Source organism: Plutella xylostella, chromosome 7 (genome assembly GCF_932276165.1).
Source record: "Plutella xylostella chromosome 7, ilPluXylo3.1, whole genome shotgun sequence".
Classification (NCBI taxonomy): Eukaryota; Metazoa; Arthropoda; class Insecta; order Lepidoptera; family Plutellidae; genus Plutella; species Plutella xylostella.
This window is the reverse complement of record NC_063987.1, coordinates 743,388-770,741: the sequence shown is the minus strand read 5'-3', so window position 1 is coordinate 770,741 and position 27,354 is coordinate 743,388. Positions and strand designations below refer to the sequence as shown.

Genomic DNA, 27,354 nt, shown 5'->3' with positions numbered 1-27,354 from the left:
CGGCTTAGTATACCCTTTTTGCAACACCCTGTATATTTTTTTTAATTCACATCTTGTCATTCTTCTCATAGTTTTTTTTACGTCTATAGGCGTTCACTGCGCGTAATGTGTTAACGCTATACGAACTGGTTTTATTTTATAAAGCCTTTTCTACAAATGTTAAATCACGGTCGATCAACTCGAAATTCCAGTTTTATTTATGCGCATTATTTAGATATAAAAGCAGAAGATTTACTGGTTTCAAGAGTAGGTATACATTTAGGAATACATAGTTGCATTTAGTTAAGTATTTTATGTAATATTATAAGTCATAAATTACAAAATATTTTCATAGGAACTCTGCTACGAGTAGGTAGGTAGGTACTTACCTAGTTACCTACCTATCGTGTGGCGATACCGCTCCAGGGTTAGGTATTCAGATCCACTCCGTAACCACGGATACAATAAGTAACTAACTACCTACCTACCTTAATTCTTGGATCATACATACATTATCATAGAACTATGGATGTCTAGATTTTAATCTATGCCAAGATCGCCAAGTAAAGTCCTACATGTGAGAACTGAGAACAATGCCCTGTTGGATCAGTATCTGTCTCGTTAGTCCACTGGTCTCGCTATATCCGGTATTAATGGCATAATTACGAGGGTATTAGGATGGTAGCTAATCTCACATGTATGCTAAGCGAATAAGCCGCCAAAAATATTAAAATAATTCAGCTTATTAGGTTTACGTACCTAAGTATAAGTTTATGAAATGCACGAAAGGGGCCTCCTTCGGAAGTGACGTATCTACTTTACCTAATATCCAAGACTCCAAGAGTAAGGGTGCTTACATAAAGAATCGGGTTGCCTGTATCTACCCGTACCGGTAACTTGTTAGGGTGCTTACATAGAGAATCGGTTCCCTGTATCTACCTGTACTGGTAACCTGATTATGCGAAAGCGCTCTACGGAGCATTTCCCGGTTTTTTAAATCTATCAGTGACAGCTTTCGCATTATCAGTTTACCGGTACAGGTAGATACAGGGAACCCGGTTCTCTATGTAAGCATCCTTAGGTATGCGAACTGAGAGATTTAAAACCGGGAAATGCTGTAGCGTACTCGAAGAAAGATAAACAGCAGGTAACAGGTACGGGTAGATATAGTTGCTTTGTAGATATAGGGAACCCAGTCTGACTATGTAAGCACCCTTACCCCCATAGAATTAAATAAGCACTGTTACAAAATATAGGTTATAATAAATATGATAGGTTTTGCTCACGTGAGTACGTCGTAGGTCCAGGGCTCGGCGGGGCAAAAAACAAATAAATCTTCAGGTACACACACAAAATTAACTTCTCCGTTTATAATATAATAACAAATACCTAATGGCAGCCGATGATATTTAACCGATATTTCACATATTCACAATTATTCCGATAATCGCAACCGCGCCGAATTACAGAGCTTAACAACCAGACGAAAGCTGACTACGCGACTGACTTCTTGTCAAAGTTAAATTAACCTATAGTGCCACAAACTTATCTGTTCCGGTGAGAGCGAACTAAATTGGTCCATACCTCATTACTTACTAATGAATTTCATATTGACATAGATTATATGGACCAATTTAGTTCGCTCTCACCGGAACAGATAAGTTTGTGGCACTATACCTACAGTATCATCTAACTAATAAAACAATTCGTGTTTTCGCAATATTTACAGTATTTTTGCGAAAATGCGATTTATAAATCAAATCGACAGTGTTTATGTTGTGTTTGGTGGTTATACATAAGTAATGGAAAGAAATAGAAAATGTTTTTGAAAATATTTATTGTTATACAAATGGACTTATTAACAAAAATAATGTACAGATTGTTCAAGTTATAATAAACATAATTACAAAGTAATACTTAGTAGTGCTGTTTGTATGAGAATGAGAACACAAAACCACCCAAGCCTTTCCTTTAGTGCGAGAGTATCAAATATACAGGATGATTTCATACTTATAAATACCTTACCAATATTTTTTTATGTAGAGAGGTATATACCTGCGACTTCAGACTAAACTATTGGAAATCATATGTCTGTAAAGGTTTATTTATATGTAAGTACAAGGATAAAATCATTTTGTATTTTGAAAATAATACAACACATACTTATTTGAACTGTTAAGTGATGTGAAAATAAAAATATATTAGATATGCACATTTTTGGAATAAATGTATTGTTTATTCTAAGATACAACCTATTAAAGCTAACCACACAACTAACATAAATTAATATCTATTTACAAAATATTACAGTTAAAACTAAATCTCATTTTGTTATTAGAAAATATACTCTGATTATACATTTTTCTATAACTAGCATTATGTTCTTTAGTTATTACATCGGTGTAAAAGTGTACTTTTTGTTATAAATGTACAAACATACATAGAACTCCTGACATGGCACAAAATAGTTGCAGATAATGTTTTATTAGAAACAAAATAAGGTATATAATGATCTACATCTCAACTTTAGATACCTACGTATTTTGGCAATTTTTGTATGTGATTTGCCTGAAAATACGATTTAAAGGGATCTTTTTCGCCACTCCCAGATAAATTAACAAGAAATGTATAACTCTTTATTATGTAAGTAGTTAAATCTCTCTCGAGTAAATCATCTGAGAGCGGTGAAACAGTTCGTCTAATAATATTCATGGATGTGCATAAATGATTGTTATTTACTATAAACAGTGCAATAATAGCTCCTACGCATACAGAATACACATTGTAAACAAACGACTGTGCTTTTATGATAAAATTTGATTTGACAAAAGTACAAAAGCGTTCATAGCGCCCTCAGACTAGAGCTGAGAGCACTAGACGATTTGGAAGTATTGAAATGATCGATATCTATATCAACAAACAATACGATAGATCCCTATCATACTTTTGTTGATAAAATACACCATCAGTAAAAACCAGGGAATATAAAATGACAGCTCACTAGCGCCACAGCGGCGGTAAAATAAACTTTTAGGCAGCCATTTTTCTTATTTTATGACTCAATGGAATACACAATCCAAGAGCAAGTGCCGTTTACGTAAATTAGAATAAAATCCTATGCAGTGAAATATAAAGTATATTTTCCCAATCACTTCCGACTTGATCTGTCCATACTGGTCCACACCTTAAAGCACTTTTCTTTAAAAACACTAGTCCACCTCAATACTGTTCCACAGTAACACTGTCTTTCTTACTTTATACACAAAGCAATGTCTCACAAACAAACCCTTCCTTCATTGGAAAGAGACCCTTGCCCCAGCAGTGGGGACGTGATGGGTCGTGATGAATGTCTCACGTCTGTCCCGCGCATTGGAAATCTTCTGTTCCTTCAGCTATATAGCCGAGTATTTGATGCTATCATCAGGAGAATAACACGTTCGGCAGTCATCCGACTCTTTAGCATTCTAGTCTATACCCTCAGCTATACAGCCAAATATTTGCTGCCATCCCCAGCTATACGGCCGAGTATTTGCTGCCATCATCAGCTAAGATGCACACTGAGCAGCCACCAGCTATACAGCAGAATATTTGCTACCATCATCAGCAGAATAGCACGCTCGGCAGTGCAGCCGCGCCCCCCGCACCCGCACGTCAGCCCCCGCGCGCCCGTCGCCCAGCCGAGCGCCGCACACGAAGCACGCGAAACACCACACGTGGTAGCAGAGGGACAGGGACTCGATTATCATGGCTGCGCCGCGACCTGGGGGGGAATAGACATAATATAAGTTGTTAAGAATCAAATGGACGCTAAATCCATATCGCGGCCAAAGAACCTGAGTTATTCAAGTCGGCTTTCAATACAGGGTGTCAGCTTCCTACAACTTTGAAGTTTTTAATACAGCCACGAGCAATGAAAAAGTTCCACTTACAAAAAGTGGACAGCAAATGACTCATTTAAAAAAAAAAAGACTTTACGTTTTTATTTGGCAATATTCGCTGTTAAATGTACTTCAACATTGCAGATAGCATCTTTAACCTAGCCTTTTCCGTTTAGGAATAATTTGGTGCTATTGTCACTGGAACTTTTCATTTCCCGCAAGTGTATTATCAGGTTGTTATATGAGGAACATTTAATTTTACATTGCTCGTGAGAGTATCATTAAGATGTTAGGTATATGAAAGTATTTCATACCCAGTTCATCTCCGCAATGCGAGCACTTCCGCTTCCCGCTGACGCTAAGCACCTTGTCCTCGGGAACCACGGGCGGCGGCACCGCGCGAGGCAACTGCTGCTGACTGGAACCAGAGACAGGTAGGTGAATTGTGGTGTAGGTTATTGAAAGAAAGAAGGGATTTATTTGGTGCACCAAACAAGACAAAACAAAGAAAAAAATACATAAGAAACAAAAATTTAAATAAGCACATTGATTGAAAAACTGTGGAATAGGTACATAGAGAGGCATTTCTTTAGTAGCTCAGTACATAAGCTCTCTGTGGCCAGCAGTGAGATATATACGAGGCAAGGGTCTACAAATATATTTTTTATTTATTGGGGGCGAGACGATGGTAGCTCAATCGGTTAACTCTAAACCATAGAATAACAAGTACAGTAGTACTAGTACTCGTTATTCTATGCTCTAAACAAACTTGAATCTAACTGTTCACCGAAGCATAGCGGGGTGGGGTGCGGATATCCCCTTATCATTACCTCAGCGCGTACTGATACGATGATGCGGGGAAATCTTCGCTCGTGAAATTGTATTCGTCGGTTTTTGCCACGCTACTTTGACGTAATATTGTATTTTTTTGGCTAGGTCTAGGTCTAGGTTACCTGGCACTGAGCGCCTGCATGCGGTGCGTGTGCGTGGGCATACTTCTTAGAGTGTCGAATGGTGTAGTGTTTAGAGACCCGTGGTAGTGGCTAGTGGTGTAGTGTGAGTGACTTTGGGGTCGGATGGCCGTGTGTGAGATGTCCCCACATGTCATACCTGGCACTGAGCGCCTGCATCCGGTGCGTGTGTGTCGGCGCAAGTGTATCGCGCGCGTCGTGGTGGTACGAGTGTCGCTGCGCCGGCGCACGCGTCTTCAGCTTGTGCTCTTCTATTCTGCGCTGTTCCGCTTCCTGTAAAGGTAATAACAACTTTAATCCATATTTTGTTATAAACAGTGACATCTAGCGGGTGGTGCGCTAACTACAACAGTGTTTAAAAAGTTTTATAATTTTATCTGTTTACAAAGGGTAGTTGGTTCATTTGCAGTGTTAAGGATAGTTAAACTTTAAAAGCTGCCGTTATCGAAAAATACCTCACTATATCACGATTCACCGGTACGGCACTGTGATTAGTGAAATGCGCATTAAACGAGTTTATAGACGTCGATAACGTATTCGTGTAGCTGCCGCAGTACTATAATATATTATCTTTGGTTAAATCTAAACTGCCAAACCTAAACCGAATCCGATTCGATACGGATTCGGTAGGTTGATGTAAAATGTTCCTTTTAGTTCTTACAATCAGCGCTAGGTGTAGTGTAAAAACGGGATGAATTTTTCAGCTTTAACTATTTTTCAAACCACCAAATTAAAGTAGTATTTTAAAACATGTTGATTGTTCCGTTACCTGTATGAGCCAGTGTTGGTTGTAGTTGTAGTGGGCGGGCTTGGGCCGGGCGGCCTTGCTCTGCAGCCACTCCGCGTTGGACATCAACTTGGGAGTGGGGGCTGCGCTTAGCGCCTGGAATTATACAAAATATATATTTAGAAAGGGAAGTCTAGAGGATTTGGGTGGAGACAAATTAACGCGGGACGCCCTCCAGACTCATCAGAAAGCTAGACGGTACCTAATGGTTGGTATAACTCCCGCAGATAAAGAAACAGTAGCCAAGTTGCCAGACGCCATCTTAATTTTGTTTCTTTATTGGCGTAGCTTATACAACGAAATGTACAAAACTTATGCAGGTGTTAAAAAAAGGCTGTAGCTAATCGAAAGGAGGTGACTCTAGGGTTCATTCTGAACCACCTTGGTTCTATTACTTTTTGAAATTAACCCAAAATTGCCCCTTCAAACGGTAGTACACCGGCAGCTGTGAACCCACTTGTAAAGTATGCCGGCTCATCGGATGGTACTGTCCGTTGGTCTGCGGCGGCGGCGGCGGCTGCGTCGTGGGCTTCTGTCTCAGCTGCACCGCCGGACGCTCCACGTTCGCGTACTCCACTGCTGAGGGCACTCGGCTGCTTCTGGAAGTAGGTGAGGATCGTGATGAGAAATTGGGACAGGATTTATGCTGCTAGTGATGAAATTTGGTGCTGGATAATTGACGGATGGACTTGATGATTTGATCAGAGCCGTATAATATTAAGGATGGCATCAGAAATGTTTTAATTGGTCAGAGAACTAAAGTTACACACTAACATCGTTTTAAACATCTGCAAAATAAAGTGGTAATGGATCGGTCAATTCGGTCATGTGTACTGAAGTACCGATAGGTCACCCTTCAGCCCACTGAGTCAACCTTAGATAGTAATAGTCAATAGGTAGATAATGGTTATGGAAAACCGAGGACCGAGTGTTGTTTTGCTTCTTTAGTGAAATCTTTTAAAAGGCGAAAAAAGGCGTTTAGCTTGTAAAAACATTTCAATAACTTTATTGTTTTGTTCACACTGACCGTGTTAGTGATGTAACTTTATTGTAAAAATATTATGTTAATAAAGAACTTTTATAAACTAAACTAAAGTAGTGAAATCTTTATCCAGAATAAATGACCGCAACAGGTCTTTATACCCAATGCTGAAGCAAAGGCTAGGCTGCACAGAAGTATAATGACTAGTGACTTACCTCATAGTAATCTCCCGTTCGACGGACTCCCTGCTCTGCAGCTTCGGTTTCGGCGGCAGAATGGGCTGCGGCGGCCGCGACACCTGCTGCACCGTCTGTCTCCTTTCCACCCCCTCGTACAGGATCTTCCTACTCTCTTCCACACCGAAGTGCCTCTGGATATGCTCCTCTGACACAAACGGCTTGCGTTTCATACTCTCTTCTAGCTTGTAGTGCGTTCTCTCGACGGTGATTGGCTCAATGGGGTCGGCAGCTGACAGCTCATTGGCTAGTAGGTTCGGCATCGAATGTCTGTAGTTCTGATTGGTGGGTTTCGGCCGTTGCTGCAGTGGCGGCTTTTCCGGTGTGCTAGGGATGGATGAGATGTCTTGGACGGATTTTTGTAGGATTCTGGTATGGCTCTCTCGTAATAGATTGTCCCTTTGTCTCCTTAATTCTTCTTGTTCTAGTTGTAGAAGTTCCCTTTCGAATCGCAGTACCTCCTAAATGTTTATGAATGTTTAGTATGTATGTTTGATGTCTAGGTCATGTTTGAGACTACCTAAGGACTAAAGTAAGAAGTGCGATTTTAGCTGGCGTGCTGTGAGTCATATTTTTATTTGATGTTCAGATGAGATCTGTATTATGTCAACTGTACAATGCTGGAAACACATATAGTTACAACAAGAAGGTAGCTTAATGTAGAACGCTCGTGAGATTAAAATATTACTTACACATAAAATGTTTCTAGCAGAGTACAGGTGTTGTTAGTGTTAAATGGAAAATGTATGTTGGTTAGTTAATGTAAACACATCAATCACCTTGGAGTGAGCATCGTCACACAGTCCGTCGGGCCAATCCTCGTTAGTGACACTCTGAAACTGCCGCCATTTTGTTTTTAGCCATCTTTGTTATTTACACACACGGGTTTTATTTGGTTTATGCGAACAGTAAGCGGTTATTGAGATTAGATACACATTTTGTTATCTGGGTTATTTTTGTAAAATATATAATAAGTAAGTAATATGTATTTTATGCTACTTACTGTAAAATACTAATTATGGGTAGATATGTGTACTAAAATTACTCACTGAAATTATACACTGCATGTTTGACAACCTTGTAAATATTACTGTTATCCATTGCGAAAAGGCAAAGTTGCATTTCTACATGGATTAAATAATATAATGTCCGCTTTACTGTTCGTGATAAATATTCAATGATAAGTATAAGTACATGAAAATGACTACGATTTATGGTAAATAGATGAGTGATCGATGATAAATATTATGTGGTATTGTATATTATATTGTAATATACAAATTGTGTAATGTGTTCATGCAAGTATCTAAGTGCAAATTAACTACCTACCAGAAAGGAAAGTAAAGAATTTTGTGCAATAAATAAAAGGCCAAAAGATCCATTATAGAATAGCATTTATTATTTTAGAAGAAATTATAATGTAGGTAAAATAAATACATAATATGTAGGTATATATAGCAATAAGGTCTACACAAGTCTACGTAATTTTAGCATAATTTCCTCATGATATTTGTAAGTAAGGTATACATAAGTTATAAATATCGTTGACTAATAAATATGCATAATATGCACTATATATTATAGTTTAATTATTACATTAAAAGCATTAGAAAGCAGTTTTTGTTATTAATTAAGGCAGCAAAGTGTTTGAAATACTATTAAGTCTTGTAAAATATTTTCTCTCACATCCTTACCGTGAGGTAGGTATAGTACTTAATTAATAGTTCAAACATATACATAAATCATTATTATATACTAAGTGCTTTCCACCACATGTACAGTGCAATACATAGCTATTACCTATTTACCATATATTCTAAACAATAATCGAGAAAATAAGGACCATCTTAAAAATCTATTAAAATAGAACCCTCTTATAAAAATATAAGTTTAACTACGAGATCTATAGTCATCTAGAACACAGAACAAGAAGAAATGAAATAACTAACACCGATTTAGAACCATAGGTACCGTTTTTTCTAATGATGAAATTACGGTAAATCTAACCCATAATATAGAACTATGACTCCTATTTCCTTATCCATAAGATTGACTAAATGAGTAATTATACTATACTAGTATTTATAAGAATAGTTTCATTAGTTAAATTTGAACTTAGCTATCCTTATCAAAGCCTGCCAAATAACTTAGACTGTTCGAATCATTATCTTCATTCTACATTTTGTGTGAATGCGTTAATAATTATCGATTTAATAATAAATTAAAGCAATATAATATCGTCTACATCCACTTGTTAAGTTTATCAACAGGCTCTGTAAAATAACCAATATAGCCTCATAATAAGTAAATATCACTAACCAAAGTTCTACCAGAGAAATATACCCACAAAAATAAACGTTGGCTAATTAGTTACACCTAATAATTGAAGGTTTTCTGACACTAATATTAGAGTAAGCATTTTGGAACTTAATAGTTCAGAAAACCTCTCAGTCACTATATTATCAGCTTTTATATAACTTCACTACTAGTCTGTGAATAGGCCTAGCTTAAAAATATATATAAAATAATCATGAAGTTACAAAAAAGCCAATACCTACACCTATGCAATTCAGTAAATAAAACCGCCCTAGACAAAATCAAAGATATGAAATATTTATGACGTCGAATTAAGTCCAAATTTTCAATTAATTAATAGATACAGTGAATAGTTCCATACTCTGTAGTAGCGCTAGTGTCGCAAACCACTTTTGCTTTCGTCTATGGCGGAATTTACACCGAATCATACAGCTCCACTCTTCATGGTACCAGCCATTCGTTTCCTACACCGATCACCGCTTCCTCACCTGTTGCTCCTGAATCTTCTTATCCAGGGTCTCGATCTTGTCGTCAGAGCCCAGGGTCTCCAGCTCGCTGGTGAGGTTGGAGGTGAAGGTCGCCGACTGCTTCTTGGACGAGTCGTCTTCGTCTGAGCTGGTTGTTAGGTTGGTGTAGGGCTGGAATGTGGAGACAGGTTTTGGTTAAAGAGGACTGTTTAAGGTCATGTTTAGCAATGGTTGGTTGAAAAATATGATGATCATGACTGTTTCGTTGAAGAAGCCATTTAGGAAATTTTAAGTATACCTATACAAAAAATTACTCTTAACTATGTAGGTAGACTAGACTAGATAGTAAATTTGTGTAAAGATAGTTGATAGTCGGCCATACTCTCAATTTTTATCCTACCGAAAGTTCTTATAAGGTGCTTGTAAAATATAGTTTAAGTATAAAATCTGACCAAGCCATGAGTAATTGAGTAGGTAAAGGTACGTAGTAACTAAGCATAACAACGAAGCACTTGGTAGCTAAACGACCTTGAGAGCCCATGGAATGTGGACGACAACAAACACTGCTGATAACGCACGGCTTGAGATTACTAGATTACATAGAGAGGTACTTTAAAATACTTTATGGAAATAAGGAGTGTTTTCTAGAAAATAGCCATTCAAATTCACTTGACTTAGATAATATCTGAAGCCGACTCCTCGGAAACATACTAAAGCCGAGATTTTTCTGGGGTCTTAGGTCTAATATAATAGTAAGGAAATGGGGGTCCAGTACTTGTGCTGTGTGCACGCTTCGAATACAATGGATGTTAGCATTTTGTTAGCCTGTCGATGACAAAAATTTGAACTAAACTAGGGTTTGTCATCGTAGTTAAAGGATTAGACAGTCAGATTATCTGACTCTACAGCCCAGGGTGCGCCGAAGGTATGTAACATACAGTTGTTACGTCACTCCTTTGATGCACTCCTGTTATCAGTTATGACTACTAGAGGTTGGCGGTCGCCTCAGCATACTGCTCTCTGTTCTTCTCCAAGCGCAACAGCTATTCTACACTAGCCACTCCAGTCCATTCTCTTATGTTGCGGAGCCACGACTTCCTACTTCCATTTGATATCTATATGATGGTATATCTGTCTCTCTCTCACCTCGCTGTTCTGCCGCGAGTGCGAGTGGTCCACGTCGACTCCGGAGTCGCGGCTGTCGCGCAGCCCCGCCTCCATGTCGTGGCCCAGCGTCTTGCGGTACAGCAGCTTCTCGATCTGGAAGTAGAAGAGAAAGTAGGGTGTTATAGTTTGTTAAAATTATTGATAATACAGGAAAATCAGAATACTTGGGGAGCATGGAAGGATCCTCTTTGAGCGACGTAACATCTCTTGTATATTTCACATATTTTACCTACAGCCGCTTTACCTCCTAGAGTCAGACAATGCATGCTAACAGCTAAAATCCTTGGAGAAGAAACAGTCTTACCACGTCACTTTTTTGTTGTTGTTACTTGTTTTCTGTTGCAACAGTTGTGTCTGGGTACCAGGACCTCATAACCACGAGATACCTTAGTCTCCTCCTGTCCGGCGACTACGTCACATTTTTTGGGTATTGGCTGTAGTTTCTGTTGCAACTGCAACGGACTCCAGGTACCATGATCTCATAACCACTAAATACCTTAGTCTCCTCCTGCAGGAAGCTGGTGATGTCGGGCGGCGGCGGCTGCTCCGGTTCATCACTCGCCGAGATGCCGAGGAATGAGGTGCGCTTGTTGCGGATCTCCTTCTTGATGCGACGCGCTGAGCTGGTGTGCGGGGCCTGGCGGGTGATGGCCTGGAATTGGGGGTTTTAGTCAGTTTGTGACGGTATAATTGTGGGCTTAAAATTGTTTCTGGAAACTAGATGAGATAGTCGGAGTTCTTTCCGGGGTCATGTTGTTAATTTTGAGTTAAAACATTGCTTAAAAAGATGACATAATTGGATGGGTCGCGAACTCTTGCCTAGCGTTTTGGAATCAGTACAGACTTTTCCGTAACAAAATAATAAAAAGACACTTACACTGCCAAGTAATTCTTCCTCTACATTATCATCAGCAGGTGGCGGTGGTGGCTTCTCTTTGGGCGGCTCTAGAACATTCGACGGCATATCCAGAGGGAAGGCTGCCGCTTCGTCTGACCCTCCGTTCTGATAGAATATGTCTATGTTCTCATACAACGGAGCCACATCTATTTTAGAAGGCTCCATGGGTTCTGCTGGAGTCTTTTCCTCAGTTTTGGTATCAGGCTGGTCCTCAACTTTATTACTCATATTGCTTGTGTTACCAAAGCTGTCTTCTGAATCCAACTCCTGGAAAGCCAGCTCCAAAGCATCTAATACCTAAGGATTTAAATCAGAGTTAAGATTGTGCCTTAGGTTTTGAAATAATACACCAATATGCTTTAGAAGCTCAAACCAAAAGAAAAATTAAAGGAATCTTGTAATAAAGAAAACCAAAACTTTAAATTAACACCAGAGTTAAAAAATAAACTTAAATTAATTGTAAACATAAGATAACAGTTAATAAATGTCATGCGACCAAGCTTAAAGTAAACACGTGCGCAAATAAATGTAATGTTAATAACAAATGCAATGAAGCAAGTGACACTACCGATATACAGGACTTACCTGAGATCAACCCATCACCACAAGCGGATGCAAACCATTCCTAATAGCAGAAGAATATAATACACCAAACATGAGAAATATACCTTGTAATATCACAGATTTTCCAACTGATTTAGAATGTTATCTATATGGTACTGATTAACCGAAGTATGAGACACCCTCTTGTTTAAGAACACTTGTCTTGTTGACATACATGATAAGATTACAGGAAGTGGATCTTAAGATTTTTGACCTAATTCGAAGCCAGCTAAGCCTCAGTATAGAATGGATGATAATAATATAGCCTTAATGAGAGGTGAGACACATAAAATAAAACGCATACATAACAGTGTAACATATATTTTTGATACAATGAATTTACAGATATCACCTTTAAGAATAAATATAGGGATGCTAGTTAATAAGTACGTATATAAAATGGGTCCGCTATGTCCTAGATAAAATAGAAACTATTTTGTATATAAATATGAAATAAGGATTATTTAACTATAAATGATATAATAACCCTGTAAATGTATATCTACACTCGCGAGCAACCAAATCGACTCAAGCCTTCACGGCGCACATATACATTGATTTTCCTAAAACGATAAATGGTAAATATAAAAGTGATATGTCATTCGAAAGCTGAAGAATTAGGCTTTCAATTAAGATCAATACCATAAAAAAAAACTAAGCGCAGATTTAATGACGCATTTTAATTGCCCGTCAGTGTTAATTACCTCATTAGGAATCCACGCCTTGCGCTACCTGATCCCGCTATAAAACCTTTCCACATCCGGTGTACCTTATCAGTCGCTTGTTGCAAGTTGACCGGTACACATCTCGTTGCATTGTATTCCTTGTTTTCGCAAACCCATGGATACCACACCAGAAGAAGCTGCTCAAGTTGTTGCCTTGCTGCAACAAGGGTTAAGTCAGCGAGCAGTCGCTGCCCAGCTCCACTTGAGCCAGTCTGCTGTATCCCGAGTATACAGACGGTTCCAAGAGACTGGTGCCTTCAATCGAAGACCAAGAACGGGCCGCCACCGCTGCACTTCAGAGAGAGACGACCGCTTCATTGTCTCAACCTCGCTGCGCAATCGACACCTTACGGGCGTTGATGTGCAGCAAGAACTGAGACGTGTACGACAAGTGGCTGTCAGCGAGTGGACAGTGAGAAGACGCTTGAAGGAAGCCAACTTGACACCAAAAAGACCTGCATCAGGCCCCAAATTGACTGCAGGCCACCGACAAGCGCGTCTTCAGTTTGCTCGAGAGCATCTCGATTGGAGCATTGCGCAATGGCGGTCGGTCCTGTTTACTGATGAGTGCAGAGTGTGTCTGCATGGCAGTGACAGGAGAGGCCGGGTCTACCGGCGTCCGGGGGAACGATTTGCCCAATGTTGTTTCGCTGAAACAGTAGCATATGGCGGCGGTTCCTGCATGATGTGGGCTGGTATTTCTCTAGAGGGAAAAACCGCACTTGTTTTCGTGCCTGGAGGCGGCCGAGGAGGCGGGTTAACAGCTGATCGGTACATCACCGACATTCTACTCGGTCATGTTGTGCCCTATGCAGAATTTGTCGGTGAAGACTTCGTGCTAATGCACGACAATGCCCGCTGCCACACGGCACGAGTCAGTCGGCAGTTTCTGAGAGAGAAGGAATTGCGCACGATGGACTGGCCTGCGCTCAGTCCTGACCTGAATCCCATCGAACACTTATGGGACGAGCTCAAAAGAAGAGTTCGGGCCAGGAATCCAGTCCCTGCAAGCGTGGACGAGCTGAAGACAGCTTTATTAGAGGAGTGGGACGGCATTCCTCAGGAAACTGTCAAAAAGTTGATAAGGTCTATGAGAAACAGGCTGCAGGCTGTAATTAGGGCAAGAGGGGGCAATACAAAGTATTGATTTAAATAAATAAATTTTTATCTTAACATTTTTTGTTTAATTTGTATAATACGATACCCATACCCTTTTTTCCTAAATTCCCGTTTTTCCTACAATTGCGTTCAGACATCATTTATTTCAAAAATGATGAATGGATTTCAATAATAATGATATCAAATTAAAGCTGACATCTTAAGCTTTTAAATGACATATCATTTTTATTATTTCTATTCATAATTTTACTTGTATTAATGTATGTTTGCGCCGTCAAGGCTTGAGTCGATTTGGTTGCTCGCGAGTGTATGTATGATGATGAGTGTGCGTGTTGTTAATCAATAATGAGAGATGACGATTAAGATACGAATTAAAATTTATACCACACCAATTGTTAGATGATTTCGTAAACTATTAACGTATAGATTAATTACCCTTTCGACCTATGAAAGATTTTAACTTCCTATTTCTACTTATTATTAATTGATTGGTGCCTATCATGATGGGATAATAAATGTTAGATGAATCAGTGAAATCAAATATTTACAACGATACTATAAAAAGAGAACGGATGAGGAAATTAAGAGGAAAGGATCCGAAAACATGGGTGAGATCACAGACCAAAAAGTTCCATCTAAAATCACTTCTAAGATATCTCATCTAGTTTGCTAAGGCAATACATGAGAACTAGAATGACAAAATAAACTACGTATATTATTTACTTATTAGGCCGTACCCAGTCGTTGCTCAGGCATTTTGTTTGGCACCCGTATTAACATTAGGCGTTATTATCTGCTTCTTGTTATTAACTAACAAAATAGTTTTTCGTCTATTTGGTTCTATAATACGTCTGGCACGCTTTTGCCAAAATGGATTAGAATCTTGTGAACTTATTATATCTTCCTTAGCTTTCTCAGCATGATTCTTGACATTAGTTTGATGATTAACATGATTATGAACGTTAGCTGATGGCAGAACTTTATGATTACCTACAGTTCGGTCAGATGAGATAGGCGTGCATGATACAGTGTTAGTAAGCGAGTTATTAACAGTTAATGGTCTTAGCGTTTTAATGGAATTCTTTGGTGAAATGTTAGTGGTTGTAATATTAGAGACAGTTACCATTGGCATGCTCTTGCAGTTAGTAGTGCTATCATTACAGTTAGGGTTGCTCCCGGCACCAGATTTGTTGCAGATTTCATTCAAGTTTAAGTGTATAGTCATTTTGCCCTCAAAAACCACCGCGTCACCTTCTGATGCAGTCGAGACAGGCTCATTCAGACTTACACTAGTGTCTTGAATTTCCAAACTCTTTAACGTATCTTCATCGTCTTTGTCCATTTGGATTTCAGTCACTTCAGATGTCACGCTGAAATCTTCCGGCTGAGAAACCGCTTGTAAGTAGTTGCTTCCGCTGTCTGAATCTTCAGTCTTGCACAATTCTTGCTCTTCTACTTCTTCAATTATCACATCATCTATTATCGGGTGAATTGGTTCAGGAGTGAAGACTTCGGGTTCCTCAACTTTTGTAGGAGACATTGGGACAATGGCTGGTGTTGAGTCTTCATTTGACGACTCATATTCAGAGACTTCTATCAATTGTTCCCCAATGGGGGAAGCCACTTGTGTTAAATCAGCAATGTCATCTGCAGGGGCGCAGGAATCCCTGGCTGTGTGTATTCCACTGTCTTCAGTCTCAATATCACTCTGGACGGCATTGTTGTGCATTTCAGCATCGAAATCTTCAAAACTCTGTACCCTTTCGATGGAGTTAGGAGACGATTGACCGTTAATATCTAAACTATCGAGAGATCTACAAAAGCTTTGCATTTGACTTTCGATACCTGTAAGACTTGTTTTCAACGAGCCTTCATTAGAGTTATCACTTACTTTGGTTTCAGAATGTTCGTGATTATGAATTTCTTCTTCAACGGAAATCTTGGGTATTTCCTTATTCTTAGCAGCATCCAAGCACGATAAGCGCTCTTTGAGACTCATCGAAACTTCTTTGATTTCCGTTTTGACAATTTTAACTTCTTCCTCTGAAGTCTGAGATTGAAGACTTGAAAGGCGCTCTTTTAGGGACCTCGTGTTAGTCAAGTCTCCGTTAGAAACCCTCTTGACTTCGTGTTCTGTAGATCCAGTTTTGACCTTTTCAAGACTCGAGAGCCGCTCCTTAAGAGGCCTAACTTCAGCGAGTGGTAACTTTGTTTGATCGACCGTTGTTTTTTGAACGAGGGTTTCTTCGCTGAACTTCTCTAAACTAGACAGTCTCTGTTTAATTGACAATTTATTAGTAATTTCTGGTAGTTTTGGCTTGTTTGTTTGTGTTTCTTGAGAATTTTCTCTTTCGAATTGTTCTCTTCTTTTGTGTATGTTAACTTTGGGTAGATCTTTCTTTTGATTGCTGTTCTTTATGTCATTAGCTCTTTCCTGTTGGAAAGACGATAATTTCTCTTCGATTTTGTTGCTGACGTTTGTCCTTATCCTATTTAGGTCACCATTGTGTTTCTCTGGCGACTTTTCTTTGTTGTGGTTATTGTTGACGACTGTTTTGACGATGCTACTGTTTGTTTGCGAGATGATTCTGGACTTGTATCCCTCGATGGCCCCTTCATACGTGTATTCCTCTGGTTCTGGCGAGCTGATGGTCGTGGTCGTGCAAGTGTCGTATTCGTTGGCACTCGAGCCAAGTTTTCTGTTTGCCATATCACAATTTGATAAATTGTCAACGTCTGAATGGTTTTTATCTAGGTCCATTCCGTCACTCTGAAAATAAAAAAAGCATTGCGTTTACATATTTTTATTGCCTAATAGGTTTGCATAGTGACAGCTGAAAAAGTGACCACTGACCACTATACGACATGGACATAAGCTATGTTCTCCATCATCATCAGACTAAGAGGCATAGCACCAATGCCTTGCACTTCACCCCGCCTCCCTTGGAGATCCAAGGCGTGGTTCCTACCGAGCGGCATACGCCTACCAATTCTCACGCCTCTACGCAGCCCAAAAAACTATTGGTCAACTTCTGTGATTCCTAGTGTACTCACGGCGAGGCTGTGCGTGTCGCAGTCCTCGCTGAGGCTGCTCTTGGTGCTGGAGGTGCCGATGCCGAGGTCGCTCAGGTCATGCGCGTCGTCATCCGTGATGTACGCCAGGTGGTTGCGGCGTCGGCGACCCGCTCTGGAGAAGAAGAGAGAGAGGTTATACGTTTGATGGTGAAGATTTGGAGATGAGGAATTATGGAAGAGGTTTTTTTTGTTGTTTTGTCATAGAGGTATAAGGTCCATGACAGAGAGAGATATATAGCGATCGACAAGACAACAAGAAAAACAGGACTTAGTTAATGTTAAGACATTTTGATACAATAGTTGTGAAGATAGCAAGAGCTAGGTTCAAATCGAGGATAGAGTTGATTAAAATGTAATGTATCAATATTGCAAATAAGGTGGTACTTAATGAAGATTTGTTAAACTGTTGTACCGAAAAGGAGATTCTAGATAACAAACACTCCTTGTGAAACATTGCAAATATAAATAAATATACTAGCTTTAGGAAAAGCATATTTGCAAAGGATACACAACACACATTTATGAACACTAGATTATATTTCTGGAAAGCTTAGTCACGAGTTATGACCACTTTTCTTCTTATAAAATATAATCTAGAATATACAGGAAATGCCATGATAGTCGCAGTTAAAACCACGAAGGGAGAATGACTAATAAAAAATAGATGCTAAGTATTACTATGGTATCTATGTAAGTTATAAATTCATAAGCGATAATACAAAGGATTACCAGTATTTGTAGATATTCGTCTAGTATTTTTATATCATAATAATGTGGTAAAAGTTATGGAAAGTACAATAAACGAGGTACATAGGCTAGCCGACATTTCTCCACTAAAAGTGAAACCCCATAAACTAGTTCAAAGTAATTCATCTTCTACTCAAAAGGGCTCATGTTTTCGTGTGTTTCATTTCATTACGTAAACTCGGACGGCCATTGTCCGACGTATCTCACGATGTTTCTCGTACTCCGTACGTTATAGTTCAAAATCGTCGGTCATTTTGATTCATCTTTTATTTTACTGCCGTGGAACATGTAAGTGCATAGAAACATTTGTTGTAATTGGTGGTTAGATTGAACGTAACTACACAAATGACAGGGCAACTGAGTTGAGCAAGAATTTTCAATTATTGCGGTCGGATAACAGCAGTCATCTTAATTTCATTAGATAAGTCAGTAAAGGTAGTTAAAGTTACGTGATATAATAATCTGGTGACGTTAGATGTTTCCTCTTTGATATAAAAACAATAACTTTGAATGCCGACTATATTATTTCCAAAGCATAGCTTTCATGACTGTGTAAGTTCATCTGTTAGACTTGCTATTAAATTTCTTCCTTTGATAAAATGTTCTTCTTTTTGGCTATCTTACGTTATTTCATCACAGAATAGCTAAAACTAAGCACTATAGTTCTAACGAAAAAGGAAACTAAAAATCCTTCCTTTCATAAATGCAAATGACCAAAACAAAACCCGCACTAGACCGGACCGGTCTCGGCGTAACTCGATGATAATTCAGAATTAGCCGTCATATAAATGCATATCAACGTAAGCGTAAGGCACGGCCAAAAGTGAAATTTGGGGGCACGGCTAGACGACCGCTATTATGCTTAGTGTGTATTTATGTACACACGAGTGTGTTGTTCGTACAGGTGTATATACTGTATATATGATTGTCTGTGTCCCGAACTTTCGCTCGAGTAACTGGCGGAAAGTAAAAGAGGAAGCGGACTTTGGTTTTTGACAAAGCAGTCTACAACTATCTCTAATTATCCAGGATGATCCAGGCAACCAGTTAAGTTTTAAAGTATTCTGAAATTTTAACATGAAAAAAGTACAATCTGCTTTTAAAATTACAAAGGCTGGGATGGAACTATACGGATAGACTTGAAGTTAAAACATTTTCTACTTACCTACCTAAACCTAACCTCTACACTTGAACCGAAGCGAACTGAAGAATCGATTAGAATGGAAAGGTTGCCCGGGACCGTTGCTCTGTCGCATTGTCAAGGCGAGGCTGAAGGCGTCACTCGATCCACAGTATATGACACGATCTTCGACGGGTCACTGCGATTGTGTTCAATTTAATATGATTTACAGACAATAACAACAAGTTAATTAAAAATGAGTGTAAATTATTCCTCATTTGAATGTTTTTAAGATGCCCTCGATCTCGCTATGACCCCCGACTAGTAATCTGTAGCGGTTGGATGACAGATATGGTCAGAGGAGGAGTGTTGTTCCTTGGGTAAGGCCTATGTCCAGCAGTGGCCGTGGCCTATTATTGGTAAAATATGCTGATGATTTCGAAAGGTATCATGTTGATGCAGGGGGCTGACTGGATGTAAAGAAGTAGGTATACGTTACATCCAGAGGCGTGTCTTATTTGTGGTAAGTATTTTAATGCAATTGGCTAACGAGTTTTAGTAAGCTTCGCATACGACATTTGTCTTTAGGTTCATTAAAACCTAAAGTGGAAAACATGGTGTCATAAAGATGTACATTCAAGATCTGAAATAAACCTATCTCTTTATGAATTATGATGACATCGGTATGACTTTAAATGGGCAAGTGCATGTCCAGCACTGCCATAAGTCATGAAGCAGATTTACAAGGGATAGAGAACAACCATAAAAGTATAAAACCCATTTGGAAGGCGGTTGAAGCGTCTTGAATCACGGAAGACTAACCTGAAACCTGTTATTTAATTGCTGACCATAATTAGATGAAATTAAAGCATTCCGACGACGTGGAATAATTATGATCACGAAAAGTGTCAACTTGACTACAAACGACAATACTGGTGTTTTCCCGCCACGGAGCAAGGAATCCAAGATGGCGGGGCAGTATGGCGGATCGTGCAAAAACCCACGAATAAACTGCACTTTACGAGAGAATCGTGAGCTTAAAAGAGTCATTAGGGTGTAATTAGACGAATGGGGTGGAATTCCAAATGGTCTGACTCTCACACCTGTCTGTTTAGCTAACAAATTATGGGAACACTAGTGTATACGAAGGTCTGCTCATACATACCTAATAGTATGTTGCTAGTGTTGCTACGGAAAATTGGTTTGATAGAAGTATTGCCTAAATACCTATTAATAACTATAGGTAAGTACTCGTTATTCAAATACTTCAATTACCCAGAAAATTACTCTAACAACTTAATTAAATATCGATTAACGCACTTGTTCGTGATTGGCACAACTTCTAAACATTCTATTCCTACTGCAAAATTAATAGAACAATAATAATCACAAATCGACCACAATCACGAAAACGCACACGAAGTTGAAAGTTAACAAACGAGCAACGTAATACCTGAAATTGCTAAAAAGGAAGCAAAAACTCTCAATTTCCTTGTGGAATAATTGGAATTCCTCGGAATAAGTGCAGTGGTTCGTGGCGGGGGCAGGGGTGCGGGGGCAAGGGCGTGCCGCACGAGACCCGGCCGTGGGTTCGATTCCCGCGCAGCCTATTATGTAACAATGTATATAAAAATACCTAGTATGTGTACAATTATCAATGTTTTCATTTAAAACGAGAACACGTCGTGATTTTCTTTCAAAACTTTTCCATGACAAGATAAAGTTATGTTACTCTGTGGAAGCGAATTAACTTTTAGTCGTTTTCATCCTTATTTTCTGTACTTGTGATGATACTCACACTGAGCTATAGTGAATACTAACTAGTCAAGCGAGTTGCATAAACTATCTCAAGAGAGAATACAACGCTGAAAGAATTAAACAAGAACATTTTAAGTACCTAATCCTCATAAGTTTATTCTGCCTAACTAGACAAGTCGTGCATGATTTTAAGATTATGTATGTAGATACAACATACCTCTGGATATGACTAAGAAAGGTCACATAATTGCTTTTGAACTCTATAGAGATCTTTTAGAGACTTGCCTATGTCGGACATTCGTGTAAGTTATGTTACCGTCACTTTCAGCAATTACGTGTTATGTCGGATGACATTACGACTCTTGCTGAGTTGTGACGAGTTAATTAAGACATTAATTTTATGGTGTCTCCGTGTTGCACTCTATTTCATGACTTCGTGACTAAGTACCAAGCTGAATTTATAAACCTTAGATTTTTCGTCATACACTCATTAGGCCCTTTACAGGAGCTGAGACATGTACCCCATTGCCAAAAAAATATAAGGTAAGTATATTGAGCGGAACCCACATTATTAATTTAAATACTTCACCCAACAATTTCTGTAGTTGTTTTTTAAGGTATAATAAATACTATATAAGGCATAATTTTTTATCCATATAAGTATTACAGAAGCTGCTGTTCCAAAATGTAGATAATAAACATTGTTAATACCTAACTATTATAATCTATAACTACAATTATTTATCACTGCCTTAACCACCTTATTTGATTATCCAATCAGAGGCAACGAGATTATACTTAAACCAGTTTATAGATTAAACTTAGGTAACAGATGGCTCTACTTTGGAATCAAGTTTAGAATCTTTAATTGAATAATTACATAAATGTGGTTTTCGCGACTAATTTAATCGGATACACACAACTTTGAATGATTTTGGATATTAGATAAGTAGGTGAATCATGCTAATATTTTAAACGCGACAGTTAATGAGAATGTTTGTTATACTTTCACGTAAAAATTATTGAACAGAATTTCATGAAATTTGGTATACACATAGGCTACTTTTTATCCCGGGATTCCCGGAAAAACTTATTGAGGCTAATAATTGAAATAAACAAATGGAATACGCTGATTTGCAAAAACGAACTTTAAACTACTGTCGACCTTGAATGTATTGCTTGCTACCTTGCTTTGACAGTAGGTATTAGTGATGTAACGAATATTCGCATTCGCATTCGCATTCGCGAATATTCGCATTATTTTGGATATTCGCATTCGCATTCGCATTCGCAAAATTTTGTGCGAATGTTTTGCGAATATCAGTACTTATTAGAAAACACTATTTGAAAATAATGGTAGGTTAACAAAATCGAAATCCATTCATCTATAACCATTTTACTTATTACAAAATATTATCATCTTAATGACATTACCGGTCTTACTTTATCACTTGTTATTATTTATTTACTTTGGGAAACGAAACTTAAGATATAGTGAAGGTGGGTTATTCCGAAAGGTTTTGGTCGAGTTCGCTACATGTTCGAATTTTGTCACATTATCAGAACAGAATTATTGTTATTCAAGTAAGGTCGCTTTGTATACTTTAATATACAACCTAAAACTCTGTTTCATAGGATTTTGTAAAACTACCCTTGGAATTCGTAAATATTTAAGGTTCAAAAGTTGATATTTTTTTCATTGCTCGAGGGTAATTCCAAACATATGGGAGTAATTCCGATTAAATCGAAAAATGAGTTTTAGTTAATTTAAGCTAAATATTTTTCGATCAACTTTAACCTCCCAAAATATGTTTTGTTCGTAATATTGCCTAGAACTGTCCGGAATAACTTTTACACATTTATGTGATATTTATAATTCAAAATTACCCGATCCACAGAATTTCATATCAAAATATTCCAACATTTGGAACTACCCTTGTCGTGAAATACAAAAAAATATGAGCTAGGGTTTTTAAACTCACAACTAAGTGAACAAAAATGACAATCTTTTGGATGAAAAAACAATCCTTTAAGTAACTTAACTGATTTCTTAATTACCGATGTGCGGGTAATTCCGAAAATTCGAAAATGCCGAAATATGAACTTTTTTACAAATTTTACGTTTTAACACGCGCAAGAACCGTACTCCTTGCGCCCTGAGTCAACCCAAGCGAGGTTTTTATGTTTCCATCAAGGTGAATGGTTCCACATTTCAAAGTATGGCGGCTGCGTTTGGAAGAAATCGCATATAATAGGAATCACCCGAAATTCGGCATTAGCCGACTTCAAATAGTTTCTTAGGACCTAAATATAAATAATTTGTAGTTGGTCTGGGATAAATAAACTCTTTAATCAAACAAAAAGCGTATTTTGACAGTATAGTGTCAGAGCAAGATATCCATAGATTTAAATTTTTCGTGTAATTCGCCCTCAGAAACCGCACACAGTCGCAATGTGTCGTAACAGTTACGGAGCTTAATAAAGCGTTAAGTTTATTAAGCTACTTTAAAAAAAAACTGCGACTGGTATTGGCTAGTCTGATTCGGAATGTGCCTAGAACGGAACGTAGGTACCTCGTTCAGTACGAGACTGCCAACAAACCATACAAATGGCGCCAAATGATGATGGGCACAAATATATGGAAGCTGGGACCATCACCAATAGAAATGAGTGATACGTCGTTGAAAATGTATTTTGTCCCAAAACGCCCATTGTCATTTGAACACAAACTGAATATTCGCATTCGCATTCGCATTCGCGAATATCGATATCAGATATTCGCATTCGCATTCGCATTCGCGAATGTCCAAAAACACATATTCGTTACATCACTAGTAGGTATACATACAGGCAGAAAGAGGCAGTCATAGATTTAATGAAAAAATAAAGTTATTTTCTGCAACTCGGCAATAATCAGTCTACAATCACAAGCCTTGACATACCCTCAAACATACGCTTTCACAAGTGATCCTCATGTGTTTTTTTTCCCACTAACGACCATAAAGGAGATTGCCCACTGGCGACTTCGGATCTAGGAATCCTGCTCTACGTTAGCTATGGTTTTTATACCGTCGAGACACGTCGCCCTAACGATCGTACCACACGTTCACACTAGGTTACCTACTTCGGTAAAAGTTCTCATAATGATGATGACGAAGGTAATGAGAAGGAATTCAGATTCTATATTATTATATCTGAGTGATTTTGTGAGATATTTTTATCATCGTACACGTTGTCGGGGACAAGCGTATCAACAGTGTTTTGTATACGTTCGGCGCACACTGTTTATGCCAAAATTCAAGAGGGGTACAAGACAGGGTCAAAGAACCTGACCCCTCTCTGCATTGTCACTCGGGGGTCAGGTTTCTCTGCCCCAACCTGTACTTCGACGTGTCCAAGTGCGTACGAGCAGGGGGACATACAAAAAGCCGTCATCAGGCGGCTTCCTGCGGGACCAGTTCTAGCGCCATGTTTGATCCTCTGTCCTATTACTCCTATGAACTTGCACTGGTTGACAAGAAAATAACACCATGTATTTAAAAAATATATAAATTTTGGCGGTAAGGATCTCCTTTTGCTTGGTAATTCGAAGTTTATAATGTGAGTTTTTGGCAAAGGGTTCGGATAAGAATAAGTAGTGCAAGTGGTTGAAATTTAGATGAACTAAGTGTCAATACCAAATCCCAGCCCCTGAAGTGCTGTGAAACAGTTCAATAATTCGCTACATATTATTATGATAGAGTCAAATAGTTTTTATTACGCAGATGGGTTTTACAGAGTAGATAGTGAAGTATTTATTAAATGACTGAAGTTTTTTTTTTATGTATTATGAACCTAGTTGCCAACTATTCTATTTTAAGAATAAGCAACAAATCCAGCACTTCTACATTTTCTCCGACAACCAGTAACAAGTCTAATTGAATGCAATTTAATCAGCACTTGTACAGAAGTTATCACTAGGTGTCGCCACTAACAACCGCGTAATCTCTTCAGTGCATAAACGAGGAAAGTTGAGGAAAAACCGAAGTTGTTTCAAATAAACACTGTTTCTTACGTTGCATAAGTTGTTTTCTAGCCCTTGAAGTTAGAAGGCTTTACGTGTTGTGAGAAAATTATAGTTTTCTTGGAATATTTTCCACTAGTTTACCTAAAACTCTGCAATTTCTGTAAAAACAGGTTTTAAGAATGTACTATATATTAAATATGCCTTTACATGTATATACGGAGCTATTTCGTATTTACCGACCTTTATGTATGAATATTATAAAATGTGATTTAATAGTAATTTATAGTCTGTACGTAGGTAATAGATATACGTATCATACATAACACGCAATATTATGTCACCTGAATGCGGTGACTTCACAAAGTACACAAGAATATCAATTTCGAAAGTCCCACTCGCACTCACATCGCATAATTTGTCATTTGTGTAAAACAAAAGCTATCGACTGAGTACAGCGCCACCTACAGTGCAATAGTCTTCGTATGTTTATAGCTGAAGAAGCTGAGTCATTCACGAATTTATTATTCGAGACTTAAGGTTTATTTTGTGTTGCTAAAATTGGAGGTACAGTAAATAGTGGTCGTTCATCTCGGCCCACGTGCTGGCGCCATAACATTTATTTTTAGTTCTGGAGGAATGTTTCGGAAGTTTTGTGCGGGTTTCGAGGTGATTTCATAATACATTACTCACATCCTAAGTCTGCTCGACGCAATATTAAACTTTGGTGAAGCCATTTAATTTTATGGTGAGCTGGTCAATGAACCTGGTATAGGTATATCAATAAAAGAAGATACGGTTAAGACCAAATTTTGCACTTAAAAATAAGATACAATGGAGACTTAGTGCAGCCAAAGAGTATTACAATAACAACGAAACAAAACAAGCTCAGAAGCTTTGGGAGCAAACTACAATAACATTCAATTAAAAACAAAACCATTCACGTTTAAATTTGGAACAGGACGTTGAAGGAATGCGTCAATGCCGTTGCGTCGATCCATCAATCAACGGTTAAATGTACATTACACCCACCGGCTGAATGCATTTGTTTCCCTGGCCGTACCGCGAAGGTTGAGGTCGCAAGTTAAAAAAAAAACAAGTAGGTGCTTTATGGTGTGCGGTTTGCAACAGGTTTTTGTTTTTGATTGAGAGTAATGCTGTTATTGATTATGTTATTGTGTGGTTCCGACAAGGGAAGCGCATTAGGCTCAAGACTGGATTAAGCCTTAAATATTTGTACAATTTTTCAAACGAAATAATAAGAAGGTTCATAATATTTTTATAAGTAACCTACCTGCATCGGGATTTACAGACAGACTCTACTGCCAGAATTTCAGTTTTAAAATAGGTAAAAATCAAAACGTTTTCACTGCACTTATTGTGTATCCGGAAGCGGCCGTGTATACGTAAGTCATTTGTTTGTGTGTGTGTGTGTGTGTGTGTATTCCACTCATTTCTACAATTTCCTATCGGTAATCACCCTGCTTCTTTTTGCAAGCCGAATCAAACAGAAGCTGTTTCTTCTGAACCTTATTCCAAAGAAATTAGATACTCTTGGCTTTCAGTTTTTTCTATGGCCGACGGTACGAGCCCTAGAGGCAGAAATATAGCAAATAGTCATAATTAAGTATGTTTTCTTCGTTTTCTCGGAACGAAACGAAACTCGTTTGCAGGAAACTATGTCTATAATGAACACCGCAATTTCATTGCTATTTATCTAATAATTTTAAATGCATTTATGGAATATTTTTATAATTTATTAAGACCATTGAGTTGAGTAGTACCTAGCAAAAGTGCTCAATGAGTAGATAAATGAAGCATTTCTTCTCTTCAACTGAGAATACCCAGTGGAATGCATAATATTATATATCATCATATTATATCTCCCTCATAAAAACCATTCAAGTCTTACTCAATCCTCACCTTTCGCTCTACAATGAAATAAGCCACCTCCCCTTAGTTTTGGTGTTCTCAGGATCATGGCATGTTCGAATACCATATGGTAAGACATGTATGTTGTATGGACTCCATACAAGGGGGCAGTCCATACATGTATGTACTGTGCGTGTACACTGAAATGGATTTTATTATGTCTTGCATTATAGACTGACTGGCTAGACAGAAGCTGTGGTTCCAAAACTTTGTCTCTTTTAAAGGTTGTTTTGTTTCACATTAGAATTCAATTAAATTATTTCAATTTTTCCATTTAAAGTCCATAACAGCTTGTCATTATGTGACATGATAAATGGAACTAGCCAACTTTGGGCATTACTCGTAAAATGAATAAGTTATATTTATTTTTCAGGTAAAACACCAAATTAAACAAAGGTTTCGTACGTTTGACGTGTAGGTAGGTATAACTGTGTGTGCCGAGTGCATGTGCATCTGTGTAGCTGTCTGCATCAGTGATCGATCACATAGTGGATGAGTCGATTCGAATGCATTCTTTGTTGGATGTATGACTTGATCGATAGAGCTCTGCACTGGTTCTAAATTTACTTCATCTCATTTGACACAATGTTA

The 27,354-nt window shown here is 38.3% G+C and overlaps 1 protein-coding gene across 4 annotated transcripts in view; it reads right to left on the bottom strand.

Moving 5' to 3' along the window:
- Positions 1-1,799: 1,799 nt before the first annotated feature.
- LOC105385707 (LIM domain only protein 7) overlaps positions 1,800-27,354 on the bottom strand; it is a 101,663-nt gene continuing 76,108 nt past the window's right edge. For 2 of the 4 annotated variants that reach the window (XM_048622198.1, XM_048622199.1), the window contains 13 exons: positions 17,183-17,315; positions 15,252-16,898; positions 11,661-11,978; positions 11,280-11,435; positions 10,763-10,876; positions 9,638-9,787; positions 7,613-7,672; positions 6,813-7,294; positions 6,073-6,214; positions 5,598-5,711; positions 4,968-5,101; positions 4,172-4,275; positions 1,800-3,739 (listed from right to left, as the gene is read on the bottom strand). In XM_048622198.1, the coding sequence (XP_048478155.1) occupies positions 3,552-3,739; positions 4,172-4,275; positions 4,968-5,101; positions 5,598-5,711; positions 6,073-6,214; positions 6,813-7,294; positions 7,613-7,672; positions 9,638-9,787; positions 10,763-10,876; positions 11,280-11,435; positions 11,661-11,978; positions 15,252-16,898; positions 17,183-17,315 (3,742 nt within the window). In that variant the 3' untranslated portion in view covers positions 1,800-3,551. The remainder of the gene's footprint in view (positions 3,740-4,171; positions 4,276-4,967; positions 5,102-5,597; positions 5,712-6,072; positions 6,215-6,812; positions 7,295-7,612; positions 7,673-9,637; positions 9,788-10,762; positions 10,877-11,279; positions 11,436-11,660; positions 11,979-15,251; positions 16,899-17,182; positions 17,316-27,354) is intronic. The other 2 variants (XM_048622201.1, XM_048622200.1) reach the window with 2 other exon arrangements.